This window comes from Ctenopharyngodon idella, chromosome 20 (assembly GCF_019924925.1).
Source record: "Ctenopharyngodon idella isolate HZGC_01 chromosome 20, HZGC01, whole genome shotgun sequence".
In the NCBI taxonomy this organism is placed as follows: Eukaryota; Metazoa; Chordata; class Actinopteri; order Cypriniformes; family Xenocyprididae; genus Ctenopharyngodon; species Ctenopharyngodon idella.
Genome location: NC_067239.1, coordinates 695667 through 722568, shown reverse-complemented (window position 1 = coordinate 722568; position 26902 = coordinate 695667). Strand labels below are relative to the sequence as shown.

The 26902-nt window shown below is 41.6% G+C and overlaps 1 protein-coding gene across 21 annotated transcripts in view; it reads left to right on the top strand.

Moving 5' to 3' along the window:
* Positions 1–26902, top strand: part of epb41l2 (erythrocyte membrane protein band 4.1 like 2) — a 75255-nt gene that overhangs the window by 30113 nt on the left and 18240 nt on the right. For 11 of the 21 annotated variants that reach the window (XM_051875112.1, XM_051875131.1, XM_051875124.1 and 8 more), the window contains exons 5-15: positions 6049–6153; positions 7959–8001; positions 10665–10740; positions 10865–11083; positions 12348–12435; positions 15348–15500; positions 15577–15674; positions 16471–16643; positions 21847–21950; positions 26081–26155; positions 26279–26314. In XM_051875112.1, the coding sequence (XP_051731072.1) occupies positions 6049–6153; positions 7959–8001; positions 10665–10740; positions 10865–11083; positions 12348–12435; positions 15348–15500; positions 15577–15674; positions 16471–16643; positions 21847–21950; positions 26081–26155; positions 26279–26314 (1170 nt within the window). The remainder of the gene's footprint in view (positions 1–6048; positions 6154–7958; positions 8002–10664; positions 10741–10864; positions 11084–12347; positions 12436–15347; positions 15501–15576; positions 15675–16470; positions 16644–21846; positions 21951–26080; positions 26156–26278; positions 26315–26902) is intronic. The other 10 variants (XM_051875128.1, XM_051875132.1, XM_051875127.1 and 7 more) reach the window with 1 other exon arrangement.

The following is a 26902-nucleotide window of genomic DNA, read 5'->3' as shown; positions in this document are numbered from 1 at the left end:
AAACAAAGCATTCCAGAAGTGACGCTTTATTGGGACAAAGAGGGGGCTCGTGAATGCTGAACGACCCCTCATGGATGTTTGGAGCGCTGCTGCGATTCGCTCCACCTTTACTGCTCTTCCGCAGAGCCTTTGTGTTTCTGACGGCAGGATTGATTCTTGTCTCTCTCTATAGATGATTCGCACAGACACTTGGCCAATCACAGCTTCAGCCAGTCACAGCGCAGTGACCTATATAACAGCAGGACGCAAATATCGTTATGTTTTTAATGCCGTGAGTGCAGAGATCCAGCCGTGTGCTTTCTTGGAAGCAGAATACGGATGTTGGGAAATGTTTAAAAGTGCTCGAGTTCTGTTGAGCAACATGGCCGTCATGAGGAGATTGAGATTCTCCCGATCACTGGTCGAGGTACACACGAGGCCACAGCAGCGCTCCCATGAGGCTGTGCTTGACACTAATGCTTCAGGACATTCATTCACAATGACTCTCTGTGATTTCTCCTGTACGTCGCTGATCCTGAATAAACCCTCTTCAAACATCCCATCAATGATTCTCTGTGACTTTACAATTAAATTATTCATGTTATTGTTCAGTCTGCAGTTGAAGTTCCTTCTTTTGATCTCATTCATGTTGTTCTTTCTTTCATCATGCTCTTTTAGGCTTTTACTGTCATTCATTCACTCTATCTGATCAGTTTTTCTTTTATTCTGTTTCGTATAGTCCTAGTCTTTCTCTGTGGCGCACAATCTACAGTCCTCCTGTCGTCTGATTGATAGTTTAGTCTTTTATCAAGTAAAAAGCCTTTTGTACAAACATCCACCTTTGTGGTTCACGTCTTTATGCTGTGAAATCTGCACTGATTTTTATAATATGAACGTAAGAATAACTTATATTGTGAGCAATAGTTAAATTGCGAGGGCATCTGTCCATGGCCCTCTTCAGGCTCTGACCGGGTCATTCCAAAACATTCATCTTTCTTTGCTGAAGCCATTATTTTGTTGATTTAGATGCATTTTGGATCATTGTCATGATGAAAGGTGGAAGTTCTCTTCATTTTCATCTTTCTAGCAGATGGCAAAATATTCTGAATATGTTTTTACGAAGTTTAGCCAGGCTTAGATGTTTGTTTAGTCAGAAAAGGCTTGCGTCTCAGCCTAGACAGATGGAGAATATTGGACATAGTTGTCAGAAAGAGCTGCGACTCTTTTAATATTGCTCCCTGAAAAGTTTCCGCCACAATTTGTTAAAAAAAATAAATAAATAAAAATAAAAATGTGTGTGTATGTATATGTATGTATGTATGTGTATATATGTATGTATGTGTATATATGTATGTGTGTGTGTATATATATATATATATATATATATATATATATATATATATATATATATATATAAATATAAATTCTGTAAGTCATAATAATGAGAAACTTTCTCGTAATAATGAGAAACTTCTACGCATACATACACGCTAGCGACATCCGCTGGTCAAATGCGAGAACTCCGCAACCATGGCACGTTCTGCAAAAGTGTAATCTATAATATCATTAAATAAATAACGTTATTGATAAATTATCAGTATATGAGACGGGATATAGTCTTTTATTCATTTGTAACATTCATTTGTTTTTTTGTGTATGAACAAGCAGAAACAGAGTGGCGATCCATGGATTTCAAACGGATACTGAGGAATAAGACAGCACACACCTCATATCCAAGTCTGTTAAAGAACGCTTCATCTGGAAAGCTGTCTTTTGCATACATGCTAATGAGTCATAAACATCTTAAAAGGTGTTTTCTGTATGTCTAGGCAAACCTACACATCAAATAGCCTAGACTCATCCGCGAAATACGTGTTAACGTTAACATATAAACCCACGTTTTATGAAGACGAATAAATGTCATATTCCTTCGTTAATCTGATAGTTTTGTAAGCCGTCACATTCATGCAACAGTTTCCACCAGTGAGCACAAGCAGGCGTCGTTCGTTACCACTTTGCGTTCCACCTTCTCGTGCGCGTTGAAAAGTATTGAGGATATACTGATAATTTATAATTGATATTATTTAATGATACTATAGACTGCACTTTGTAGATTACACTGACTTTAACGAAAACAACTGTTTTGCAGAACGTGCCACGTTTGCTGTGTTCTCGCATTTACGAGACTTTGACCAGCGGATGTCGCTAGCGTGCCACGCCCTTCTGCTCTGCACATGCGTGGAAGTTTCTCATTATTACGAGAAAGTTTCTCAATATTATGACTTAAAGGCCCACTGAAGAGTGTTGGAACGCGCAGCATTATTCAATGTGTTGACGTAATTTCAACTGAAACAGGAAGACAGGGAGCTATATCGAACAGCCCCGCCCCTTTTTTTAAATAGCCAATAGCGTTTTGTTTGTTACAGCTTGCCAGAGCTGTTAGACTCAGTAAAATCTCTGTTTCCGGAGCAGACTGCTTGTGCTGCGGCGGTTCATGTGACACTACCGCGAAAACGGACTTCATTCGCGTCAAAGGAAAGCATATTTACACTGTCTGAACCGTTCCCTATTCTCTATATAGTGCACTATGTGCCATTCACCATGTAGAAACTAGTAACTGTGTGAACAAATGGCCGATTTCAGCCAAGCCTTCAGAATCTGTAAGAGTGTAAGAGGAGGCGGGACTTCAGATTCTAGAGAGCATTTGATTGGACCGAAGATTTGACGAGAAACTGAAGTGTGATGTGATGTCATGAAAATCCGGGATCCATTTTAGCGGAAGTGAGAGACTGTAAGATTTGAATGCTTATATCTCCTAAATGCGAATTTTGTCATTGTTTTGGAACACACCAGCTTATTCATAACATTAAGGCTAACATATTCATACTAAAAGCTAAAAAACTGAAATTTTGATTCCAGGGGGACTTTAAAGAATCCCCTTTAAAGAATTTTTTTACTTTACTGTGGCGGAAACGGGCTTCCATAGTTTTAAACTATATATTTATATAATATATAGTAATTTTAGTGGTTTTGAAACCATAGCCTTTTCAAACCACGGTATACCTTGAAATCGGTAACTGGCCTGTGCCTTGTCAAAACCGTAACCAAGCCGTTCACACAGAACATGTTTTCTGTGCTACTAAACATGCGCTAGACGGACATCTTTGATTGTTGCACTCGTGTCTCGCACAAGAGAGCCGCGTGTTTAGAAAGCCTTGTAAAGTTAAAAGAAGTTCAACTTTTTAAAAAAAACATGTCTCGAGACTTTGTGGGTTTTTTCCCATTCCACTGCAGCTCATGTTTTTAAACACAAAGAAGTACTTCTGTGTGATTGGCAGTTCAGCTCTTTGTATTAAACTATGCGTAAATACATGATGCTGTTCATAATTGTTTATGCAACTTAAATTATATTTGATTTATGAACGTTGGTTTAAACGTTTAAAGTTTGCACTCTTTATTTTTTTTACAGACAGTGTTATTTCATTGCTCTGAACAAAATTTATTGCGGTTCATTAATATTTTCTTGTGGCATCAGGAGACAAGCCAAAAACTCCCCCCACCAACTGAAATGATGTCTTTTAAATTAGAATATAATTCTAGATCATGTCAGTGTTGTGCCATACTTTCTCCACTTGTTGGTGACTCTCTTCACTGTGTTCCATGGGATATCTAATGCCTTGGAAATGTTTTTGAAGCCCTGACCCGAGTGATACTTTTCAACAAGCTTTCGTAAGCTCTTTGTGGCCCATGGCTCTTGTAGCATCAACCAAGATGATGTCAGAATAATCTTAGAAGAACTGAGATTTATTTGGAGTTAATCAGAGTCACAAATACGATAAATCAAAGATACACCCAACTGTTTACATTCACTTGAAACATAACAGACAGTGTTTGTGAACTCAACAAGGGCATTTGACATTATTGTGTGTTTATTTGACTCTTTGACCCAAAATGCCATGAAAGAGAACTGAATTCAGTACTCAGACGATTTGAGTTTCTCTGCGCTACAGGTGTGCGTCAGACAGTGTGAAAGTTGTGTTTATTTATTCTCCTCATGAGTGTATTGTGCTTTTAATATCAAGCATCTCCTGCTCTTTATTTATTCATTCATCCATGTATCTTTATCCTCATAGCGGTCACTCTTTGATGCCTGACAGCGTTTTACAGCAGCGAAATCATTACTTCCTCTACTCTAGTTGTAGACCTGTGATCTGCTCGTAGATCAGCTGACCTTCATGTGTGTTGAGCAGCAGAAGTGATGTTTCACCAGTAGCTGTAAATCTCTCTGGTTTGTTGTGCTCAGAGCCGTTGTGCCGACACCATGAGAACACGTCTCCACCTGCGGCTCTCTTTATTCATTAACACGCTATCGTCAGGCAGCTGTGCTCTCCGTCTCTCCTGCACTGAGATGAGCCGCAGTGTTTGTTTGCACTCATCCTTCCCCTAATGCACTCTTCACTAATGCAGCCCTGCTGCTGCAGAATCACCCAGTATTGATCCACTGGAAACTGAAATCCATTAGCTGTGTGTGTGTGTGTGTGTGTGTGTGTGTGTGTGTGTGTGTGTGTGTGTGTGTGTGTGTGTGTGTGTGTGTGTGTGTGTGTGTGTGTGGAAGCAGCATCTGTAGAGTTTACGGAGCGTAACATCTGATCACTCATCAGTAAATCTGGTGTGGATTAGTTGGTGTGATTGCATCCATAACAGCAGCTTATGGGGTTTTCTGTGTCATGTCATAACCAGACACATTAACCTTAAACAAGCACTCTTTTGGTTTTTGTTTACGTGTGTCTAGTTGAGATAATCGTCACTTAGACTTATACTAGAGAAAAATGGGGAAAAAATTCCCTGGTTCATCCAGACCATTTACTGAAACCAAACTGAAAAACAAGAACATTTATCATGTTTATGATATTATAACAGTCATAATATAATCTTTTAAAAATACTGTCCAAGTCTTAAAGGTACAGTTGCACAAACAGTCAGTTTAATTGACACAATCATATCTGCCTTATTTTGATTGATTACTGCGTTCCATTTAAATTATTTTTGGTGCCTCCGGTTTGGGGAACTTCCATTCAAAAGTACTGAAACAGATCATTTCAAATAATAGGTTTCATTTCAAATAATCCTTATTGTTCAGTTTGACTGAATGAGCTGTACGTTTTGTCAAAAAAATGTCTGTTTCTGACTTTTTTATTCGTGCAACATGTTACATAATATTGAGTTGTATGTAAATCTACAGTAATATTTAACACATCTGTGAAGACTTGAGTTTTTAGGGTTTTTATACTTAATATTTGTTACTCCCATAATGTGCGCAGAGCTTCATGGGACGTAGGATAAAGGTGGATAGACAACAAGATTGAGCTGTTTTTTGGTGCAAGAAACCTCGACTTCGAAATGCATGAGCAGTTTGGCGTATGGGTGGGCTGAAGCCTGAGCAGATAGAAGAATGCAGCGTCTTCAGCGTCTCTCTGTCTTCAGATCTTCCTCAATGACTAATGCTGGCCGCTTCTGGTGTCTGGAGAGGAAAGAGAGACTGTTGAGCTCCAACCTGCCCTCTCATTCCTCAAGAGTCAGACTAACACTCACGCTCTCGAGATGAATCAACAGAATGTGAGGAACGGCTCAAACAGGCCCATTATGAGCCCGTGTCTGTGTGTGGCGCTTCATGCCGACTCTGAGACTCCACACAGTCACCATTCAGACTCATTACTGTGCCAGCGCTGGCATTTACGGGAATACTTCAAGTGCCACCCAAGAAATGACACTTCTGTCCTCATTTACTCACCATCATGTTGTTCCAAACCCTATTGTCTTTTTTTTTTCTATGGAATTGTTCTGGACCCAATTTTATGAAATAAAACAGTTCTTCTTTTATGTTCCACAGAAGAAAATCATACAGGTTTGGAACGACATGAAGGCGAGTAAATATTGACGGAATGATAATTTTTGGGTGAACTGTTCCCTCTGGTTCTGCAGCTAATGAAGCGACTTGGATGAGCAGCACATCATCTATAAACAATGTCCAAATACTCCACTCATCTTTCTTCCTCTTTTTGTCTCCAGAAACGGGCGAAAGGCCAGTACCTGTTTTTTGAAGTCTGCGAGCACCTGAATCTGTTGGAGAAGGATTATTTCGGCCTGAGCTTTAAAGACAACGCTGAGCAGAGGGTGAGTTCACACACAATACAAGGAAAAAATAATCAAAACATGTCGTAATATATGACTTGTGCACTATATTCCTGTGATGCTTTGTGATGAACAGAGCCAGATTTAAATCCCATCTGTCCTGTGAGGTCACATTGGGTTTTCATCCAAATGTGAAGCGAAGTTTGCAAAAAAACAAACAAATGAGAATAAGGTGCGTTTCCATCAAGGTGATCGAGTGAATGATGGTGCTAACATAGTAACCAACAGTAAATAAAACACATTATCAGTGGAAAAAGTCGATTAGTCATGTGTGTTTAATGTCTATGTCAGAATTTATTCAACAAATGTTTCCATCTCCCATTATTTGCATTAACTCTTTTTCACACAAGTCCAAAACCACCTTTTTTGTGAATTAAGGGATTTTTTTCTCAAAATTTGGCATTTCTGATGCGATACTTCAGAATGTGCATAAAAACATGATGGAAACAGCTATTGGTGATTTAAATATATTTTGAAATATTAAAAAAATAACAATAAATAAGGATCAAACATCCACTTCATACCAAATTTGGATGTTTATTTTAGCGCTTCCGTCAGTGAAACAACAACTACAGCCTGTAAAACATTGAAATACATATCAGTAAATAATAATAACCTAAATAACACACGGAAATTAAATATTAAATAAAACATTTGTTTTATATTTCTCCACAAAGATAAATGTGTGGTCATATATTCGGCTCTGTGCTTTTGAAAGGGTTGTAGGACACAAGCAGGACTTTACCACAGTAAAGGATGCGAATATAGTAATTAAAAGTGAACAAAAGGAAGAAACGCTTGAGATTGAAAATGGGTGAGATGTGAGTGAAGATTTGGGAAAAGAAATGAGAGATTCCATGTCCAGTGGAATAACTCTGGTAAATTCATGGAGAACCAGGTGAACAGATTGCGAAACAAAATAAATAAATGTACCGCTCTCGTTCGGCACAAATCCAACTATTATTTATTTTGTAAACAAAGTTTTGTGCTTCACTCGTGTGGTAATATTCACATAAAAGGCATTCACATAAGTTGACCTCCAGAACGCTGATACTGAACAAACGCTGGTATTGATTTGCTGTAATCTGTGCTGTCATTAGATCAGTCCTTTAATTGCCACTGGTGATGAGGCATGAAGTTGGTGCTAAAAGCATTAGTTATACATGTGTTCTTGTGAGGTGCATCATGGGATTGGTCAGGCATGTTGTTTTGTAGTTCTCTTAGTAGATGAGTTGATCCGTTTATCATCAGTGTCTCAGTGCAGCTGGTTGAGACCGTATGTTTCAGACTCATGTCTTTGAGTCTCTGTAATATTGATGATGTTCAGCGTTACGCAGTAGATTCCATTTTTATGACTGAGTTCCGTCTGTTTGCTGAAATCATAGGGCCCTAGATCAGCTATATGTATGCAAATAGCAAAGAGATTCATTAACCAAGTCGTTAACATACAGACCTGCTGTACAAAGCCACATGCAGTGGAAATGTAATGTGATATTACATACATAATATGACCAGATAGTGGTCTGGGTTGCAAAAAATAAATTGTAAATGAACAAGTGGTTTGAAACGCTATCCACAGGTCCACCGTGAAGTTCAGGTGCAGTGGTGAATGCAGCGAGACTCACTCAGCTCACTTTAGGGATCCAGATGTTTGACGACTTCATTGTAAACTCTCTTAAAGACGAGCACTATTCCCTGCAGCAGAGGATGAGCTCACAGAGTGGTTTAGTGTTGGTGTTGATGATACAGTGCAGCTGCTTTATTGACTGTGTGTTTCTGTGTTGCAGTGCTGGCTGGACCCGACCAAGGAAATCAAGCGGCAGATCCGCAGTACGTCCTGTTTCTTTCTCTTTCTCTACATGTGATCAGTCAGGCAGATGATGGGTGGGTTTGTGTGATTCACATTCTCTGGCTCTATCGTTCCTCTCGCACATCTGCAGATTCAATAACTGTAATTATCAGAGCGCTGGAGTGACGCACACAGGGTGGACAGAGAGCGGATTCCTCATTCACACCGCATTCTGAAACACATGGACAATACTGATGCGTGCTGTCAGCTGACCACTTCTGTTCTGTGTTCAGAATGACATGCTGCGCATGCAGAGGATCGATCAAAACCTTTAACCCTGTAGAGCCTGACATACAAAATAACAGACAGAAAATCACGTTTTAAGTTTGAATATGTGTTTTATGTTAAGTCATATCTGATTCGTCAGTATTTATGGCTCATATAGTCTGATATAGAGAGAATATGAAGGAAAAAACAGCTTAGTTTTATTCAGAGGCTCAAACTGAGAAAACTACAGGCATTTTATTTATATTGACAAAGTATGTTTCTGAGATCTTTATAACATTATAGCAGATACTTACATAAAATGCATATAAATATCAATATCTGCCAATAATGTCTTAGTAAGACGTTATTTACATGCTTAGTTTTATGATCAAAGCTCTGTAGAAACCTTCCTCAAAAGATGATGATCATATTTGATACTCATGATTTTTCTAATAAATGATGTCCGGATAATCAAGTAAACCTGCTTCAGTCCAGATTAAATATTACTAACAATATCAAAGTTATTCTTATGTTTACTTGATACTTTCACAGCAGAAAGACACGTGAAGCACGAGCTGAAGGACGTTTGAACAATTATACTAAAAGATTTTTACTTGATAAAACAGTCTAAATTATCAATCAGAGACAGAAGGACTGGAGGAGATTGTGTGCAACAGGTTTATCAGATCATGTTGATCATATAGAGGCCTTAGAAATATATAAATCAAATATGATACAGGACCTTTATAGGGTTAAAATCCTCTTTTATAGCACTGGACTGTAGGTGAGTGTGTGCAGAACATTTCCTCTTGCTCTAAATTGTGCCATTGTTTGACATGCAGTCAGGTGCTGTGTATCTGAGAAACACACACACACACACACACACACACACACACACACACACACAGGTGAATCAGATGTCTTATCTGCTGTTATGACTCAGTCTGTAGAGCGTCTGGAGGAGAGCTGAAAATAGAAAAACAGGACGGAGAGAGAGAGAGAGAGGCTCTCCTTCCGAAGGACACGTCTATAAAAATGGCAGCTGTGTCCTCGTTTCCAAAGACTCGCTCTGAAAGAATGAGGTTGACTTTGTTTTGCTGCGTCCTGACCTCTGACCCTGAGTCAGCCACAGCAGAATGACCTGAACTAAAGTTCACGACATGCATGCCATGAGTTCATTTCACTTATTCTTGCATTTATTATTTTATATTTATCTGTATTGTGAGTGCGCTCATGGATTATACTAACCTTTACTCTAGACCTGATAACAGAAACTTTTGAGCTGGCCGCGGGTATGATTCACAGGAAATGTCACTATAGTGTTATCTATACTGTTGTCAATTGTCCAAACCTTGTTGGAGTCTGTGTGTTCTTATAAAGTCAGACTTATTGAAGGAAGTTGGTCATTTATAACATGAATAGAATTACTCTAAAAAGTTTAATTTAAATGATCATTTTGCCTCAGTGATTCCAGAGTGTTTAGATTTTTCATTTTGATCGCATCACTAATAATGAGCAATCTGGCGGTTGTGTAATGTCATATCTTCATATCATCTTTCTCATCTGTCTAGTAGGGGTGTAGTGGTACATGTATTTGTCCCAAACCGTACAGTACGTGTAATCTCTCAACCAGTGTTTCAACCGCGGAAAGACAGCTTGATAATATCTCACTTAGCATTACATTTACCTCAGGCAAGTCATTCAGTGTCCACAGCATGTTAGTTCACTAGAGAAATTAACTCTTGGATTGGATGTCAACATGGACAGGTTGTGTGACAAACTCCTCATCCTCAAAAACCCTCTTCAAAACCACACGAAGTCACAGAAAATCTGACCCAGACAGCATAAAACACAGGTAGTTTATGTCGACATCAGTGCGTTTAATGCTGTGAATTATTGGCCGCCGAAAGCATGAACCACTGACATTCAGAGATGTCTACAAACCAAACACTCAAACCAAAACACAAAACCTGTTTTTCAAAAGCAGCTAACCAGATCTGAATGCATGTCACGTGAGTTGAAGCTGCAGCAGCCGCTGATCTAGATCATGTCTAATGGAGTCTCAAGATCTTCATCGCTAGTGTGGCTCATTTGAGCCAATAAAATGTTCATTTCTGAATGATGAACTAGTGGTGTTGGTTTGCTAATGGACTGAACAGACACCAGACCCGTTCAGACTTCATCATAATCGCCACCAGCTGCTGTATCCCACAGTCCCTCCACCCTATAGCTCTATGGCACATCTGCTTCTGGAACTTATTGAAACTTATTGAAATCCAAGTGCATAAGGAAAGGAAACTCTCTCTCACACACACACACTTGTGATATTCAGTGTAGTTGGCAGGAAGGGCTGAAGTCAGAGACGCTCTACTGGAGGAAGTGATGTTGACCGCTCTTCTTTAATCGACTCTTGTTCTCTCTGTGTGTTTTGCACTAGACTCTCAGTGGCAGTTTGCGTTCAGTGTGAAGTTTTACCCTCCTGACCCGTCCCAGCTGACGGAGGACATAACCAGGTAGATGAAATCAGAGTTCTGCTCATCTCCCACCAGATGCATGCTTGTTAATTGTGGTTTTTAATATTTTGGTTGGTTTGAACAGGCAGCAGTAGGAGTGTGACGTCTCGTCTTCTCTCTGCAGGTATCTGCTATGCCTTCAGCTCAGGCAGGATATTGCATCGGGACGGCTGCCGTGTTCGTTCGTCACACACGCGCTGCTGGGCTCATACGCCCTGCAGGCTGAGCTGGGCGACTATGACCCGGAAGAGCATCGTCTGGACTACATCTCCGACTTCCAGTTCGCCCCAAACCAGACCAAGGAGCTGGAGGACAAGGTGGTGGAGCTACACAAGTCCCACAGGTCTGACAGCAGCACTCAAATTCAAGTTGAGCAACTTTAAAGTGGACCTATTATGCCCCTTTTACAAGAAGTAAAAGGTGTCCCTAAAATGTGTCTGAAGGTTCAGCTCAAAATACCTCACAGATCATTTATTATAGCATGTTGTAAATGCCAGTTTTTGATTAGAAGGAAAAACATGCTGTTTTTGTGTGTGTATCTTTAAATGCAAATGAGCTGCTGCTCCATAGAGACAGAGCGACACGCGTCATAATCTGAAAACCACGCCCACCGGGGGGAAAACAATCCAACAGTCTCCACTGACTTTGTATTGCGTGAGGCTGCCTCCTTGTCATTTCTGACTTATTACAGAAAACAGAACAATGTCTAAAAGCTGCTATGTGACAAGGTGTACAGCAAACAAGCTAAAAAACCCAGAACTAAGTTTTTATAAGCTGTCGACTCCAAAAAACGAATGTTTAAGGACACAAAAGTGGATACAGGCCCCACTTTCCTCGAATACGCCGGCAACAACAAACAAATCATATCATATGTTTGTTTTTGATTATCATCTGTATCATGGTTATGCTCACGTGGCATCGCATCTGATTCATACTTGAATGCTGCGGTTCGATGCTCTATTGAGGGAATAAACATGGTGGACGATGTAAAGCTAATTTAGGGGAGGAGCTAAGCTAATAGGGCCCATACCGTCGTGGGCAGAGCCTGTCTTAAGTATTTTACACATGCACATGTTTGCTTTGTTTATTTTGAGATTGTATGGGCTTGCTCTCAATGGACATACGGTGCCTTAAAGGTCTTACAAAGTCTTATATTTCATTTTGAAAACTCTGCTGGCTCTATATTTTTAAATGTTGAAATAATAACTGGAAACTGATTGATTGTGACGTCACTAATGGCGTCATGCTCCTGCTGGCAGCCCAGATCCAATAATTAGGCATATGTGACTCAAATCTGGCTCAACAGCAGGAACATTCGGCTGTATGCAGTTCTGGAGTTGAGATGCAGTGAGTAAACACGTCTGTCTCTTCGATTCACTCAACCAGACAAACATGAGGGGCTCAGACTAGCGTTCTTATGTTAAACGCTGATGTAGTTCCTACATTAAAAGAGCTGAATGTTGACAAAACATTAGACTCAAAGCCCGAGGTGTGTCATGATTGCAGGATTATCGGTGCTAAATCTGCTCTGACCACCTCTGTGCTGATGGGACGTGAAGGTCGCGCTGCTGATGACAGATATCTGATGTCTCTGCCTGTTCTTTCAGGGGAATGACTCCAGCCCAAGCAGATGCCCAGTTTTTGGAAAATGCGAAGAAGCTCTCCATGTACGGCGTAGACCTGCATCATGCCAAGGTAGAAGATCTTCAGATGTATGATGCTCTCTCAGTCCTGCAGAGCTCAGCTCCTACTTCCCTCGACACACCTGTCTAATATTCTTAGTAAGAGCTTAATTAGCTGCTTCAGGTGTGTTTAATTGGGGTTGGAGGTGAACTCTGCAGGACATTGGTGCTTTAAGAGCATGATTTGACAGCCCTGCTGTAGATTCATGTTTGCAGATTCATTTTTTATGAAGTCTATATTCTTCAGTCTGTTGTTGTTGTTGTTTTTGATGAAATGATGAATGTACGAGAGTTCACAGTCTATAGCAGTCCACTTCCAGCATGATCTGCTTTCGCATAAATCACACATAGATCAGCCATTTTATTTGAGTCCCGCTCTAGTTATGGTTATCAGTAAGATCTGTAATCTGTGACCTCTAGACCCGACAAGAGCAGCAGAGAAAGACTCCAGCTGAACAAACACTGTGTGTGTGTGTGTGAGAGAGAGAGAGAGAGCATGCTCGAGTCTGGGAAAAATATGTTGTTGCCATTTTTAAACCCTCACAGGAATAGCAGCTGTCCGGCTCTTTTCCCAGTGGGAACGATGGCAGCCTCTTGTCCAAACCGTTCGTCTGTCCCTCTCGTGTGTCTTTGTCTCTCTGAAGAATAAAGGTGAAGCTAGTGATGTTCGGTTAGCACATCGTTTTTCTTCAGCTCAACCTGGAGCATCTCATGACCTTTTAAGGACTCACACATGGTGCTGTATGAGTTAGGGTTAATATAGTTCATTTAAACTAAAACAATAAAAAAAATAAACTTGTTACTTGAAATAAATAAACTTTAACTGAAATAAATTACATTTATTAGAGATTCACTGAACAGAAAGACATTATAAATTGAATGAGGCTCAACAGCAGCTGTAGGGGTTTTGACTTTTGGTGCAGGTATTGTGCATAATTTTACTCATTCCCGCAAGTTTCGCACTTATAAGGCGGGAAATTCCCTCAAACATGTATTCAATTAGCTTGTTGGTTGAATGAGCAAATTAATCCAGCCATATTATTAGATCAAATCAGTAATTTGAAAAATTTATGTAAAACATAATTTCAGCGAGTGATTCAGTGCTACCACATCTTCTCTCTCTCTCTCTCTCTCTCTCTCTCTCTCTCTCTCTCTCTCTCTCTCTCTCTCTCTCTCTTTAAAAAAGCGTGAATGGCTTCACGACATCGCGTCTGTACAGGTGAGCTGCGCGCTGCAATACAGGACTTTCACTCACGTTTCAGGACAGAATTTTCATTTGCCTAATCAGCCAGTGTTGCGTCATTACTAAAGTTTATCATATGCACGACTTGTCAATTTAATTCAAGCGATTTTTAAGCATTCAGTAATACTCGTGCACTCTCTGAGAGACGGTTTGAGAGAGCACACACAAAGCCGGCTCTGAAACAGCTCGCAGGCCGTCTTGGCGAGTACTCGCATAAACACAGTTGATGATGTCTTAAGTGAACATAAACAGTTGAGAAAGAAAATGCATGTGTATCAGTATATTGGATCCGTGCATTAGCTCTTAAAGTGACAGCAGCCTAATAAACCTGCTGTTGTCTGTCATTAATTTTAATCAAACAACAAAAAATAGCGAGAAGTATTAATCTCTTAAATATATTCAATAAAGCATTCGATTTATTTAATTTCTGTATTATTCCTGTTAGGGCTGCACGATATTGGAAAAAACTGACATCGCGATTTCAGTGCTAAAAACGATATATCATGCAGCCCTAATTCCTGTACCTGAATACCATTAGACTTTCCTGAAAACCTTGGAGGATTAGTTGACTTCAGAATTAAAATGTCCTGATAATTTACTCACCCCCATGTCATCCAAGTTGTTTATGTCTCTTTCTTCAGCCAAAAAGACTGAATGCAGCTTCAAAGAGATCTACACGATCCCAGACGAGGAATAAGAGTCTTATACTTACGCAACAAAATTAACCCATTGTAAAAACACACATAGAGAGAGTACACATTTAGGTGAGATAAAAAAAAAAAACCCTTCCCCAACTCCACACATAAGAATCACCTGAGGAGGAATCCCCCCCCCCCCCCCCCCACCCCTCATTTTTCCCAAATAAAATTCAGGCCCTGAGCAGCAGGTTTGAGCACTTACTGATGCGCTGATGTGTGAGAGATCACTGAGAGCCGCCGTAGTGTTAAAAGCCTCTCATGGCGACAGATAGTCTGAGTTCAGTCTGTTTATCGGCGCTATTGATTTCTCTCAGAGCTCTACAGTTAACACAGACAGATCAATAATCAGTGCCCGACATCCCAAAAGCCCCGGCAATAAAGATCCATTTAGGACTTTCGTAAAAGCATTCAGATAAGTGCTTGAGAGGCGGCAGTGATAGATGAGTTTTGTGTTTGAGTTTGAAATGATCTGTTGTTTTTATGCGTGTGTGAGTGGAGAGGTGTGAGTGTGCATGATTGGGTTTCAGTCTGTGTATCTGTAAGCATGTTTATGTTTTCAGAGAGATTATAAAACCAGCTTTTTTTTTTGCAAGTTCGGTCATAAAGGAATGTTCTTGGTTCAAGTTGAGCTCCATGTACAGTTACAATTAAAGTAAACTTATGAACCTTATGTGTGCAAACTTGCATCCAACCTTTCAACATATGCATACGATATTCACAATGATAAACTGACACTGAGTTCAGGTGCTTCAACAAAAGAATACCATCTTTCCTTTTCTTTTCTGAAACTCTCAGGAGCGCTGACCTGCTTTACTTCCATTGTAAAGTGTTACTGTGAAACTGAGGGACGAGTCCAAATTATTTTCATCGGTTAATGGACATTAATACAGAAATTCCAGTGATAAACCAGGTTATGGTAAGGGGCGGGACATTTCCCAAACATGCTGGAAGCATGTAAAAACAGTATGTCTTCTCTTTTCCCAGGACTCTGAGGGAGTGGATATCATGTTGGGAGTGTGTGCAAACGGTTTGTTAATCTATAAGGATCGTCTGCGGATAAACCGCTTTGCTTGGCCCAAAATCCTCAAGATCTCCTACAAACGCAGTAACTTCTACATCAAGATCAGGCCAGGAGAGGTACGACTGAGCAAAATCCGCACACACTGTGTCTGAGATTGATGGGAATGTGAATCATTGTGTCATGTGATTTCAGGCTGAGCAGTTTGAGAGTACCGTCGGCTTCAAGCTGCCCAACCATCGTGCTGCCAAAAGAGTTTGGAAAGTCTGTGTTGAACACCACACCTTCTTCAGGTGAACACACACACCTTTATCACCCCATACTGAAGTATTTCTGGTGAGTTGAGGGGCTTTGTGTGTGTGTGTGTGTGTGTGTGTGTGAGTGAGAGAGTGTGTGAGGTGTCCAGCAGGTTGTTTTCTCCTCTCCTGTCATGTGCTCTCAGCGGTCAGGTTGGTGAAGCGTGTGTGAAGTGCACACGCAGTGAGGTGTGTGTCTCCAGAGAGCTGCTCGGACACACTTCACCTCACGTGGCTTCCACACATCCACCATAAGCTGCTCTCTTCTCTTCTGTCATATGATTCATATTCTGTTCTCTTGTCAACTGATTTTACTAATAGACTTGCCAATCTCTGTGTAAAAATAAATTAAAGATGCTCCCATCTATCTAAAGATGTGTGTTGTGTGGAGCAGTGTGTGTACAGCGCAGGGGAATAAGTGAGGCAGAGCGAAGGCATCAGAAACCCTGTTAAAGACGCGATGGCCTGATTTATACACGAGCGAGAGAGCGGTCTGCAACTCAAACACACTGACTGCAGTCTTGTGTTGCGTTTGGCTCAGACACACACCATCGCATCACACTCTCAGAACACATGATGTGGATTATCTCAGCTCAAACTTTCCTTCAGTTTTTACCACCAGCTGTCATAGAACGTTGCACCAGTTGCCTTGCTTTTGTGGTTTAATGTCAGCAATAGATGTATACACTCGTCACAAATGTGTGTTTTGGAGAGAAATAAAAAATGGAGAGCACATGTGGACCCTGTACTGTGTGTGTTGTCTGAGCGCTGTTGTTCATTGCTCTGTTCACAGGCTGATGTCTCCCGAACAGCCCACCAAGGCCAAGTTCCTGACTCTGGGCTCCAAGTTCCGCTACAGCGGGAGGACGCAGGCGCAGACGCGACAGGCCACTTCCCTCATCGACCGGCCCGCGCCGTACTTCCAGCGCACCTCCAGCAAACGCATCTCTCGCAGTCTTGACGGAGGTATCACATGTCGTCTCTGTCACAGCTTCTTTCTAGTGTGAAGTGTGATTGCTTTCAAACAGGTAGTCCTGATCATTAGTTGAGTTGTTTTTTTGTCAGGCTGGTCATGATCTTTAGACACACATCGCTAATATTCAATGTATCACTCAGCCCTATTAGAAATGCACTTGGCTAAAGCCTGGTGTTGAAAAGATCTGTTTTTGTGTGTGAAGATGTGATCAGCTGTGGTTCAGCTATGAGTGTATCCCTCACTGCCCTCATACAAACACAGACAGGAAGTCTTATCAGCGTCGCACTTACAAAGCACTGAGGCAGAGCGCCTGTTTTCCTGCACATATCTCATCTGTACCGTCAGAGGAGCAGAAAACAAGCGTGACGGTTGATGTTGCCGCTGCAGACGTGAAGCAGAATGTTTGTCAGTGAACTCTAGTGAACTTCCAGGTTATGAACTCTTTATCTGCAGGAAATCTCCCAGAGATGAATGAGGCTGTTCGTCTGAGGTCTGCTCCAACACTGTGAGTGTGCGAGAGTGTGTGTGTGCATGAGAGTGAGCGTGAGCGAGCGTGAGTGTGAGCGTGCAAGCGAGAGTGAGAGTGAACATGCGGGAGTGAGCGCGAATGTGAGTGCTTGAGTGTGTGCGCGAGTGAGAGTGAGCATGCGAGAGAGTGAGCGTGCACGAGTGTGTGCGTGCGAGCTGGAGTGAGTGAGCGAGCGCGAGTGTGAGCGTGCGAGAGAGTGAGAGTGTGTGAGAGTGAGCGTGTGCGGGAGTGAGCGCGAGTGAGCATGCGTGAGTGTGAGCGTGTGCGAGAGGGAACGTATGTGAGAGAGCGCGAGTGAGCATGCGCGAGTGAGAGTGAGCGTGCGAGAGAGTGAGCGTGCGCAATGGAAAGACCACCAATATACAAAAACAAACACGTGTGGCCAGAGCCCAGCTCAATTTACGAATGTCATTTTTGTACGTTTACAGTATCGTTATGCTAATGTAGTGTCATCCCCTGTGGTATTGATGGCTCATATGTTGAGTGTCGTTCACACTGACATCCATGTGCAGCTACTAATTCATTTCAGTGATGATTTGATGTGTGACATGATTGACAGCGTTTGTCAAAGTTTGCCTTTATGCAAATGAGCAGTGATTCGCTGCAGTAGATTTAAGACACGGATAGCCTATATATGATGTTTCTCCTAAGATTTTGCGGTCCATGAAGTGACAGTGAGGGACATATGATGCACTGCTGCACAAACACATGATATTTATAGTGTTTTATCAGCACCACTGCTGCTTCAGTCCTGATTTCCAATCTAAACATCCTCAACACCAGATAAATGATCCGGAGGTCAGTGCAGTCCAGCCGCTCCGTGACCTGCGCTGAGTAAATCATGTGAAACAGGGCTTTATTATTTATTATGCTTGTTTGTTCATCTCTCGCTTATCATGATTTCATTCTCTCTCTGTTTTTCTGCGGTTTGTCCGTCGCTGTCGTTCTCGTGTCCAGATATGTTTTCCATTGGGCAGTGATCTTGTTTTGTATTGTTGTGTCCATGTGCCTGGATAGATGTAGCCACATTGTCCGTGGACAGACACAGGAAATGAGGGACATCTGTTTCCTGTCTGTGGAAGCAGGAGCAGGAGAGATGTGCTGGAGGAAATGAGGGTTTTATAGGCAGAGAACTCTGATGCTGCACAGAAAGCATCAGCGTCAGGTGGCTTTATATGCTGAAGATGAAGCTGATGTGACATCATCAACAGACAAAAACACTGCCTAGAACAGCAATCCTGCCACCTAAATGATCATACATGTCAAATATATATATTTTTAGTGGAAAAATGTATGCACATATTTAACAAAAATATGAGCTTCACACTTTAAACCTTCTGTCAAAAAAATGTAATTCTGTCAATTTCTCTCCCTCTTGTTGTTCCAAACCCATAAGACTTTTGTTAATCTTTGGAACACAAAAGCTGCTTTTCAGTTACATCAGATTTGTGATGGGAGAACACAATCAAACCGAGTCTGAGGTGTTTTCTGAATATGAATGTGGTGCGTCTGCCCCTTTAATTTCTTGACTGGTTAACTGGCTTCAGCGTTCACCTCGTTAAGAGGCAGTGTGTTGACGCCCTCTGGCAGTGGCGCTCAGATGTGCTGAATTCTGCAGCCCTTGCTGCGATCTCTGTCCTTTCAGAAAGAGAAGGGTGCTAGTGCTGTGAGCGCATATCAGCATCATACGACTGACACTCAATAATCCATTATAACACACAAAATACATCATCCCTGCCGTCGGTGAAATGCAGGGACGTAAACGCACGCATCGATTCATGTACGGTCGGTATGAAAGCTTCTGGGAATCTGCTTTCCCAGCTCCTCTCCATTAAAATGACCCCATTTTTCCTCCTGCTGGGAATCCTCCCGCCTGCCTCAGTCACGGCCGTGTTGTTTTAATAACGTTACCGTCGCCCCCTGGTGGACACGTGGGGAGCTGCCGGTGCCCCAGATCTGCAGCCGTCTCAGAGCTGTCACAGAGTGACATGATGAAATGGACGTCCCAGCATCGCTGGCAACATTAGCCTACTTTCACACAGCTCAAACCAGGTCATGCCGATGCAGAGCTGACATGCACCGCTCCTCGATACCGCCTGATCCATTATTCACCGCTTCCCGATGGAGAATCTCACGGCTTGTAGTGCATGTTTGGGTTTTTAGTACTCTATTTTTAGAAATGTGTAGTGCTCTTCTGGCTTTTCTGGGGCACACTCCCATAAGAACGCTTACATAAACCATGTCCAAGTCTTGTTTGCATTGTAGGAGTTGCGTGTGATTGGTGTGTTTGGATGTAAATGACATTTGACCTCAGGGGCTTTAGAGTCCCAGCTGAGGTTGTGACTGTGTTCGAAAGGAAATGCTAGCATCTAGTACTATTTGCATACTATTGTGTTTTTTTAGTAGTATATGGAACTGTGCAAGTCTGATCAAGAAAGAGGAAACATCTTAGCTGATATTATTTCTGCTTCACTCTCTCTGTTTAAGGGCGTTTTCAGATCTATAGATCGCTTGCTTTGTTCTGAAACAGGGACTTTGGAAAGTTGGTACAAAAGGGACTTTTGCAACGAATAGTTCTAGGAACTCAGTAATAGGAACTAGCCACTAGGATAGTTCCCCGGGAACTAATTCCTCCCCCGGGTCATGTTCCTGGTTGCATTTACACCGACATTAGGAACTCTGAAGCGGCCGACAGCGCCGTCTTTAAGTGCGGCATTTACAAACACTAAAAACCGGTGGGTGGAGGATGCCGTGATCGGACTGTGTCGTGGGTTTCATGATAATGGAGATGGAATGTAAACCCATAATTTACACGACTGAAAGCGGAAAAAGTGGTGCTAAGTAATGAAATCTCCTATGAAAACTTTCAGTATTACATATCATCGAGGCGGAGAAAAGAACAATCCTGCAGACAACAGGTAAATGCCATTATCGCTGTTTTCCATGTTCATGAAGTAAATGTTTACACGGCTTTTTAAAAATGCCGGATGCTGGTGTTTGACCTGCGTTTGACCAATCAACGTACACTTGCGTCTCTGATAGTTCCTATAGTGCTGGTTTAGACCCTACTCTGAAGTAGGAGCTAATTAAGTTCCCCCAAAAGGAGTTCCTAGAACTAAAATCGTTTCTAGTTCCTGCGGTGCAAACACGACAAAATCCGGGTACTTCTGCCAATAGTTCTAGGAACTATGAAAAGGTTCCTCCGGTGCGAAAGCCCCTAATGTTGCATTCTCTTCTTGGTTCGGTTCACTTTCACATGGCAACATTTCAAAGCCAAAATGTGTTTATGCAAGTCACATGTGAGTAAAGCTGTCCTGTTTTTGGTCAGAGTTCACCTGTTCACGTTCCACTGCGTCATCTATGAAGATGGATGGACAAGTTCACTCTGACTGATCAATTAATGCAGTTAGAGTGGGATTCAAGGCTTTGTTTGTAATGCTCGGAAAAGAGCAATTAAACAACATCTTAGGATGAAGAGGCGCTCTCTGGTTTTCGACCACAAAAACTCTCAGAATCAGACGCTGCTGCTTTTTATACAACACATTTCCTGTTAGGAATTATGATACCACTTAGTCCGTTGGGTTGGATTCCTTTCTCATCTCAACTGAACCTCTCTTCCGATTGTTTTGGTGCGGATCCGAGCACAATTGCAGTGTTCATATATGTCTAAAAGAACCAAATTAAGGGAGAAAACACACCTGGTGCTGAAACAAACACTCTGAATGAGCTCGTGTGAAAACGGTCATAATAGTGTGCTCTCATTTTACACTACATATTATGGCAAATGCAGTAGGTAATCAATTAAAAATATAATTAATTAAAAATCATTATTACTACAAAATGTATGCCATCCTGTTCTAGCTGAGGTGTTCATGAATTTACTTTTAATAAATATGAATAATTCTAAAAACCCGAATGTTTAATGAAAGATATAAATGTTTAGGCAGACAGTGGAGTCTAAAAGTCTGAGACCACTGAGTGTTTCTACTGCAGAGTCTTTTCTAATTGAATACAAAATTCAGGCCCACTTTATATTAAGCGTCTTTGACTACAGTGTACTAACATTTAAATGAATAATTTTTACAGTGCAGTTATTGTGTACATGCATGTTTTTACATTGTACTTATATTTTAAATATACCTGCATGTACTTAAATCTATAACTAATTACTATAATTACACTGTAGACCAATCCTTTACTCCGTAACCCAACCTTAAACCTACCTATCCCACCAAACCTGTCCTAACCTTACCCGCATCACCTCAATAACTGCTCAAGTGTTTCACAATACATCAACACAATAAGTACACTCAACCTAACAATTATTATTTTTTAAACCAAGCTACATAGTTAAAATCACCTAATATAAGGTGTGACCCAGAATTTATCAACATACCAATTTGAGGAAAATGTTGAGCTGAAAAATTAACATGAATTTGAGACATTTGATTATGGAAATGTCTCATTTTAAATCATGATTTTTTTTTTTTTTTGTTGTTCACAATTTTTCAAAATCCTACAAATTTTCATTTCCAGGTTTTAAAAACAAGTGTCAGATTTCCTCTGTGGTCTCAGACACCACTGTTTAAAGAACATATGTGCAAGCTGAGTAAAGATCTGAACTGCTGGGCCAACAGTATGTTTTTGTGTGTGTGTGGCTTCAGCTCCCATGGTGAACGTGAGTGATTACAGTCACGCTGTGGACTCTGCTCTGACTGCCGGCGCTGGGGAGAACGGACCGGCCCTGGAGCTCAACTCTGACTCTAAGGTGAGAATGTCCTCTTTTATGATCTCCATCACAGGCCTCAGGTTTACAGGAAGTGCCCTGGAACAATAACACCCCTCCTCAGATGTTAAATGTATAGATGTTTAAGCGCATCTTTTATATGAAAACACTTTTTGCCACCTAAATGTTAATATGTTAATACACTCGGATCATCCTCTGTTTGGAAACACATACATGTCTCACACTGCTGAGTCCAGTTCTTGAGCAATACCCAGAGGAACCTCCATCCCCAGCTGACCCGTACGCCATGAGTCAGTCTGCCTCCCAGACGTGACATTTCCCTGTCCGTCAAAGGGCTGTATTCATGCCGTCGGTGAGCCCTGAAGGAGCGCTGGCATTCCTGCCGTAACCTACAGCTCTCACATGAACAGAGTCTTTCACAGATGCCCTACACGAACACCAATGGAGGATGGAAGTGCTTTGAGAACTTCATCCTGTCTGTGTAACTGCCCTCAAACGCATACAAGCCATCTTTGTGACAATAACAGAGTTATCTAGCCTGTTTCCATGGCAACAAACATTCCACCCCTCGTCCTGTCTCTGGCCTTTTCATTAAATATGATGTAGGACCACCCCACTGAAGAACTCCTGATTGAGTTACTTTCATTTAAGGACAGTGAAAGTCGACAGATGCCTCTGTGTTTTTCTCAGGGCGTTTTCACACTTGGTCTGAACCAGAGTTCGCTTTCTACCCTCACCTCTTGTTTACGCCATCCACGTGAATCTGCAGTTCACTTGTTCAAATTAAGCCAGGTTACCGACTGAACTGTACTGGAGTCCGTATGAGCCAGACCCAAATGGACTCAAATGTGGTTCCCAACCAAAAGAATCGAATTCTGACAATTTATGACCTCAGGAAAGTACCAGAATGCATCATTGGTTTTACCACCAAAACTTGACACAGACCGGCACTTGTTGCAAAAGATGCATCAAATGTCTGCTAAAGGACGTTTCTGTGGAGACAAATTCTATAGAATTTGCTTTATACAATACAGATTGATTCAAAGCAGCTTCACATTAATAAACTTCATTAATGTAAATTAAAATTCATCAATAATGATTTTTTTTATATTGTTATATTCAGATCAAGTCAGTTCAGTCAGTTATGAAACATGTTCAGTTTCAGCTGTAAAGCAGATCTACAGAAGAAAGTAATACAATTTTTCAGATCAAGTCAGTTCAGTGTTGATTCAATTCAGTTCAAAAACAGTGCAAATTATTGTCATTTAGCTCAATTCAGTTCACATTTTGTTATCTGATAGTGGCAGTGCAGTTAAATCAGTCATATTTTGAATATTACCTCTCTTTTATATGAGAAATATCACACAAGTGATATTGCGGCCTCGTGCTTAAGGCCATATCACACGGCTACAAGTATGTTATTACGTTTATACAACAGTTTGACGGCACAAGTGAGTAAATAACAACGGAGTGTCTTTAAAAACCCTCTTTTGTGAGGAACTTCTTCCTTCCACCACAGATTCAAATCTCAAATCTGACAGTTTAACAGTTGAGCTCAACCCTCCGTTACTAATTATAAAACGTCAGAACTAGTAACAAATTTGAAGCTTATTGTATGTGGAGTCGAGTATTATGGTATTATAAGAGAGAGATCGACTAAACGAGTGTATTACCTGCATCTGATAGCATTCATTCTTCAGGTTGATGTCTATAATATCATATTCAGTATTAAAAATCTGTTTGAATGTCTGCTAAAAAGCGATGTCTTTGTCCTTTTAAAAGTTAAAGGGATTTCACACAGCTTTAAGCTCACTCAGTCGCTATCTAATGGCATAATAATGTGACTTTTAATATCCTTTATAAAAGACAAACGCAAGCAAACAAAAAACACAATCAAATAAATCCTGTACTAGAGCACTGCTTTTGTATGTTTGACTGAATTGTTTGCTTGTGTTTTCAATATAGCCTTAATATAAAGTTAAGAAATTAAATTTTCCCCTTAACCCAAATCGTTTTGCTCTGGAACAAGTAATTGATTAATATAAATAAATTATATCTTGTTTAACCACTTTCTACATAAGAGCCAGCGGCAAATACCCAAATGTCTGTCCAAGATGAAGCTGTTCTCTGCGGGTACATGAGCACTGAACGACTGCTGTCGGCCTGGAGCTCACATCTGTGAAAGTGTCAAAACAAATAGTTAAATAGGCGCTATGTTTATATATGAGTCACATATTTGAGATCTAAATAACTACATTCTCGCCTAAAAAAAACTCTTTAAACTGCATTTCGTGATATAACAGTAGTATTTATAAAAAATATGGTGGATTTGCTCGACCGCCATGAGTCGCTTCAAGTGGAGTGATACAAATGGTGAAACGGTTCCAGTGCTGATACTGGGAGAATATTGCACAGCTCTCAGCAAGTCCGGTTCGAGAACCAGAAAGAACTGTTGTATACAATAAAATAATACACCATTTAATAGTCATTCACTTCCACAAGTTAGTCCGGATTGCTTTTAAACCATTAGGCCGTGCCCGAGATTCTGGTCAATAGTATGTGCACTCTTTTTGAGTAAACCAGTTTCACGCCAAGACTCCTGAAACTGAATTGTGAAATCAAGCGAACTCTGCAGCCTGGTGTGAAAATGCTCTCCTCTCTTCTCCTGAGCTTCTGCCCCAACACTGTCAGCTTTAGTTGTGATGTTGTCTAATGCTTGCCCACCCTCTCTCACTCTCACACACACACACACACACACACACACACACACACGCACACACACCCCCTGAATATCTGAGTCTTTCCTAATGTGTCATCCCTCACACCCAGTCACTGCTGACCTGACCTCGACTCGGCTCACTGACTAATGTTGTGTTTCTCTCTCCCTTTCTCTTTTCCTGCGCATTCCACCGTGTCCTATGCACATTCCTGTTCCGTTGCATTCTGTCATGTTCGTGCACCCATGCAGTCTCTCTTCATGTTCCCATTTTCTCCGTCCTCCTCCACCCTCTCCTCACTCCCGCCCACCCTTGACACCATTTCCGAGCTGGACATCTTGTCCGACATCTCCGAGGATGAGCCCGACCTTCACCCTGAGCCTGACTCTGACCCTTTGACCTGGGTGCCTGACGGCTCCAGCAGTTGCCCTGCTGGCAGTACTGCTTTAGACGGAGAGGCCGCGTCTGCCCTGTCGCCCTCGCCTGCGGAGTGTGTGGCAGGGTCTGAAGAGCCGCAGCCCCACTCCACCCTGCCCCGGCTGGGTCGGTCCATGCTCAGGTTCTGTAAGGGTCTGCGTCTGCCCTCCCTGCTGGACGAGGACGGCTACATCAGTCTGCCCTGTCTGCCAGAGGACTGCGCAGCCCTGCTGCTTCCTGCTGGACTTCACCGTCACCTGCCTCTCTCCTCCCCTTCCCTTCTGCCCTCCTTCCTTCTCATCTTCGCCGTCTTCCTCTCTGCCTGCCAGTCGGTGGTGCTGTCTCTGCTGCTGGCGTTGCCTCTGGCCATGTCCCTGTGCTACCTGGAGCCAAAAGCGATTGCGCGCTTCAGGCCGGCAGAGGTCATGGCTGAGACGACCTCCTCAGAGGAAATGCAGTGTGACCCTGCTGCCTAACCTGACCCCTAACCTCCCCTGTTCCTTGCTCAATGTCTGCCCACCTCCTAAAATGCTACTGTGTGCATTTTGTTTGCCTTCCTCCCCCCCCGTCCTGTAGCTCTTTTTTCTGTCCCGCTCCACCTTCCAGTGCCAGATTTTTAGTGTGAAGTGCAGAATATGTTCCTGCTCGCAGCTTGTAGCCTTTTAAATCAGCAACATTCCAGTGGGAACCTATTTATAGTCCACATCCTGTCTCGAAACTCTCGCCCCCCTCATTTATTAGACCTGAAAACGAATCACTCGACCAGCTTGAATCTTATACTTATCGGCAGATTTATACGGCAGATTGCCCTCTTCTTAGATGAGAGTTCATCATAGTCCTTCAGGTGTTTTATAAGTGTAATAAAAAGTCAGAAGAACAGAAATGCAACCTTGGCATTGCATCACACTCAGACTAGCCTGTCCCAGAGCTCCTTATGACATCACTTTGATTGGGGATTCAGACCTTCCCATCATCCATTTCACCTTTTCCGACAATTTTGTCCATTCCATCAATTAGAGTCCACAGGTGGAGGTCGTGGAGAAGCCAAACGCAGAAGTGGCCACATTCGTCACCAATGAATCGGCCTTTGAGGTCTGCTAACACCTTCCCAGCATGCATCTGTAATCATATTCATATAATTAGCACACAACCCAAAGGTATTGCAGGACATGTTTTGAACTAATCTTCATCTTTTATCTCTGATGGCACGAGCAGACGGATAAAGGTGGTGCTGCCGCTCCTGAGAGAAAGGTCTTTCACTGTTTTTTTTTTTTTGCGATGCAGATTGTTGTAATTCAGTTTGTTTTATTTCATTTTTTTGTTCAAATCAAAGTGATGGGTTTTTTTATGTGAAATCTTTGCTTTCTTGTGGTGATGGTTCATTGTTTTTATTTGTTTCTGTTCTGGTTTTTCTGTGCTTTTTCTGTAATGTGAAGTTTGTGTTTGTTTCAATTGCAAATGAGACACAAATCACGTGATCAACAGGCCACAGATTTGCTGATTGATTGGCTAAGCGGTGGTCGTTTGATGACTTGTCTAATCAAATGCTGATTTGCCTGTTGGTTGGTTACTTGATGCAAATCAACATGCAGGAAATCTGTAGTGTCATATATGAACCAAACTGGATCAAGCTAGAGTCGCATCAGAAGTTCTGAGAGCACACTGAGAATCTGAGATTCAAGATCCAATTTAAACCTGGATGCTGCTGGCTTAAATTCAAGTATGTTTTTCAATTCCTCATTTCACTCAAATTGATATGCTGATAATATAATTTGTAATAAAAAATTGCATTAAATGATAAAAATGCACATTAGAAGCATTTTCACTGGTGCTCTCAGA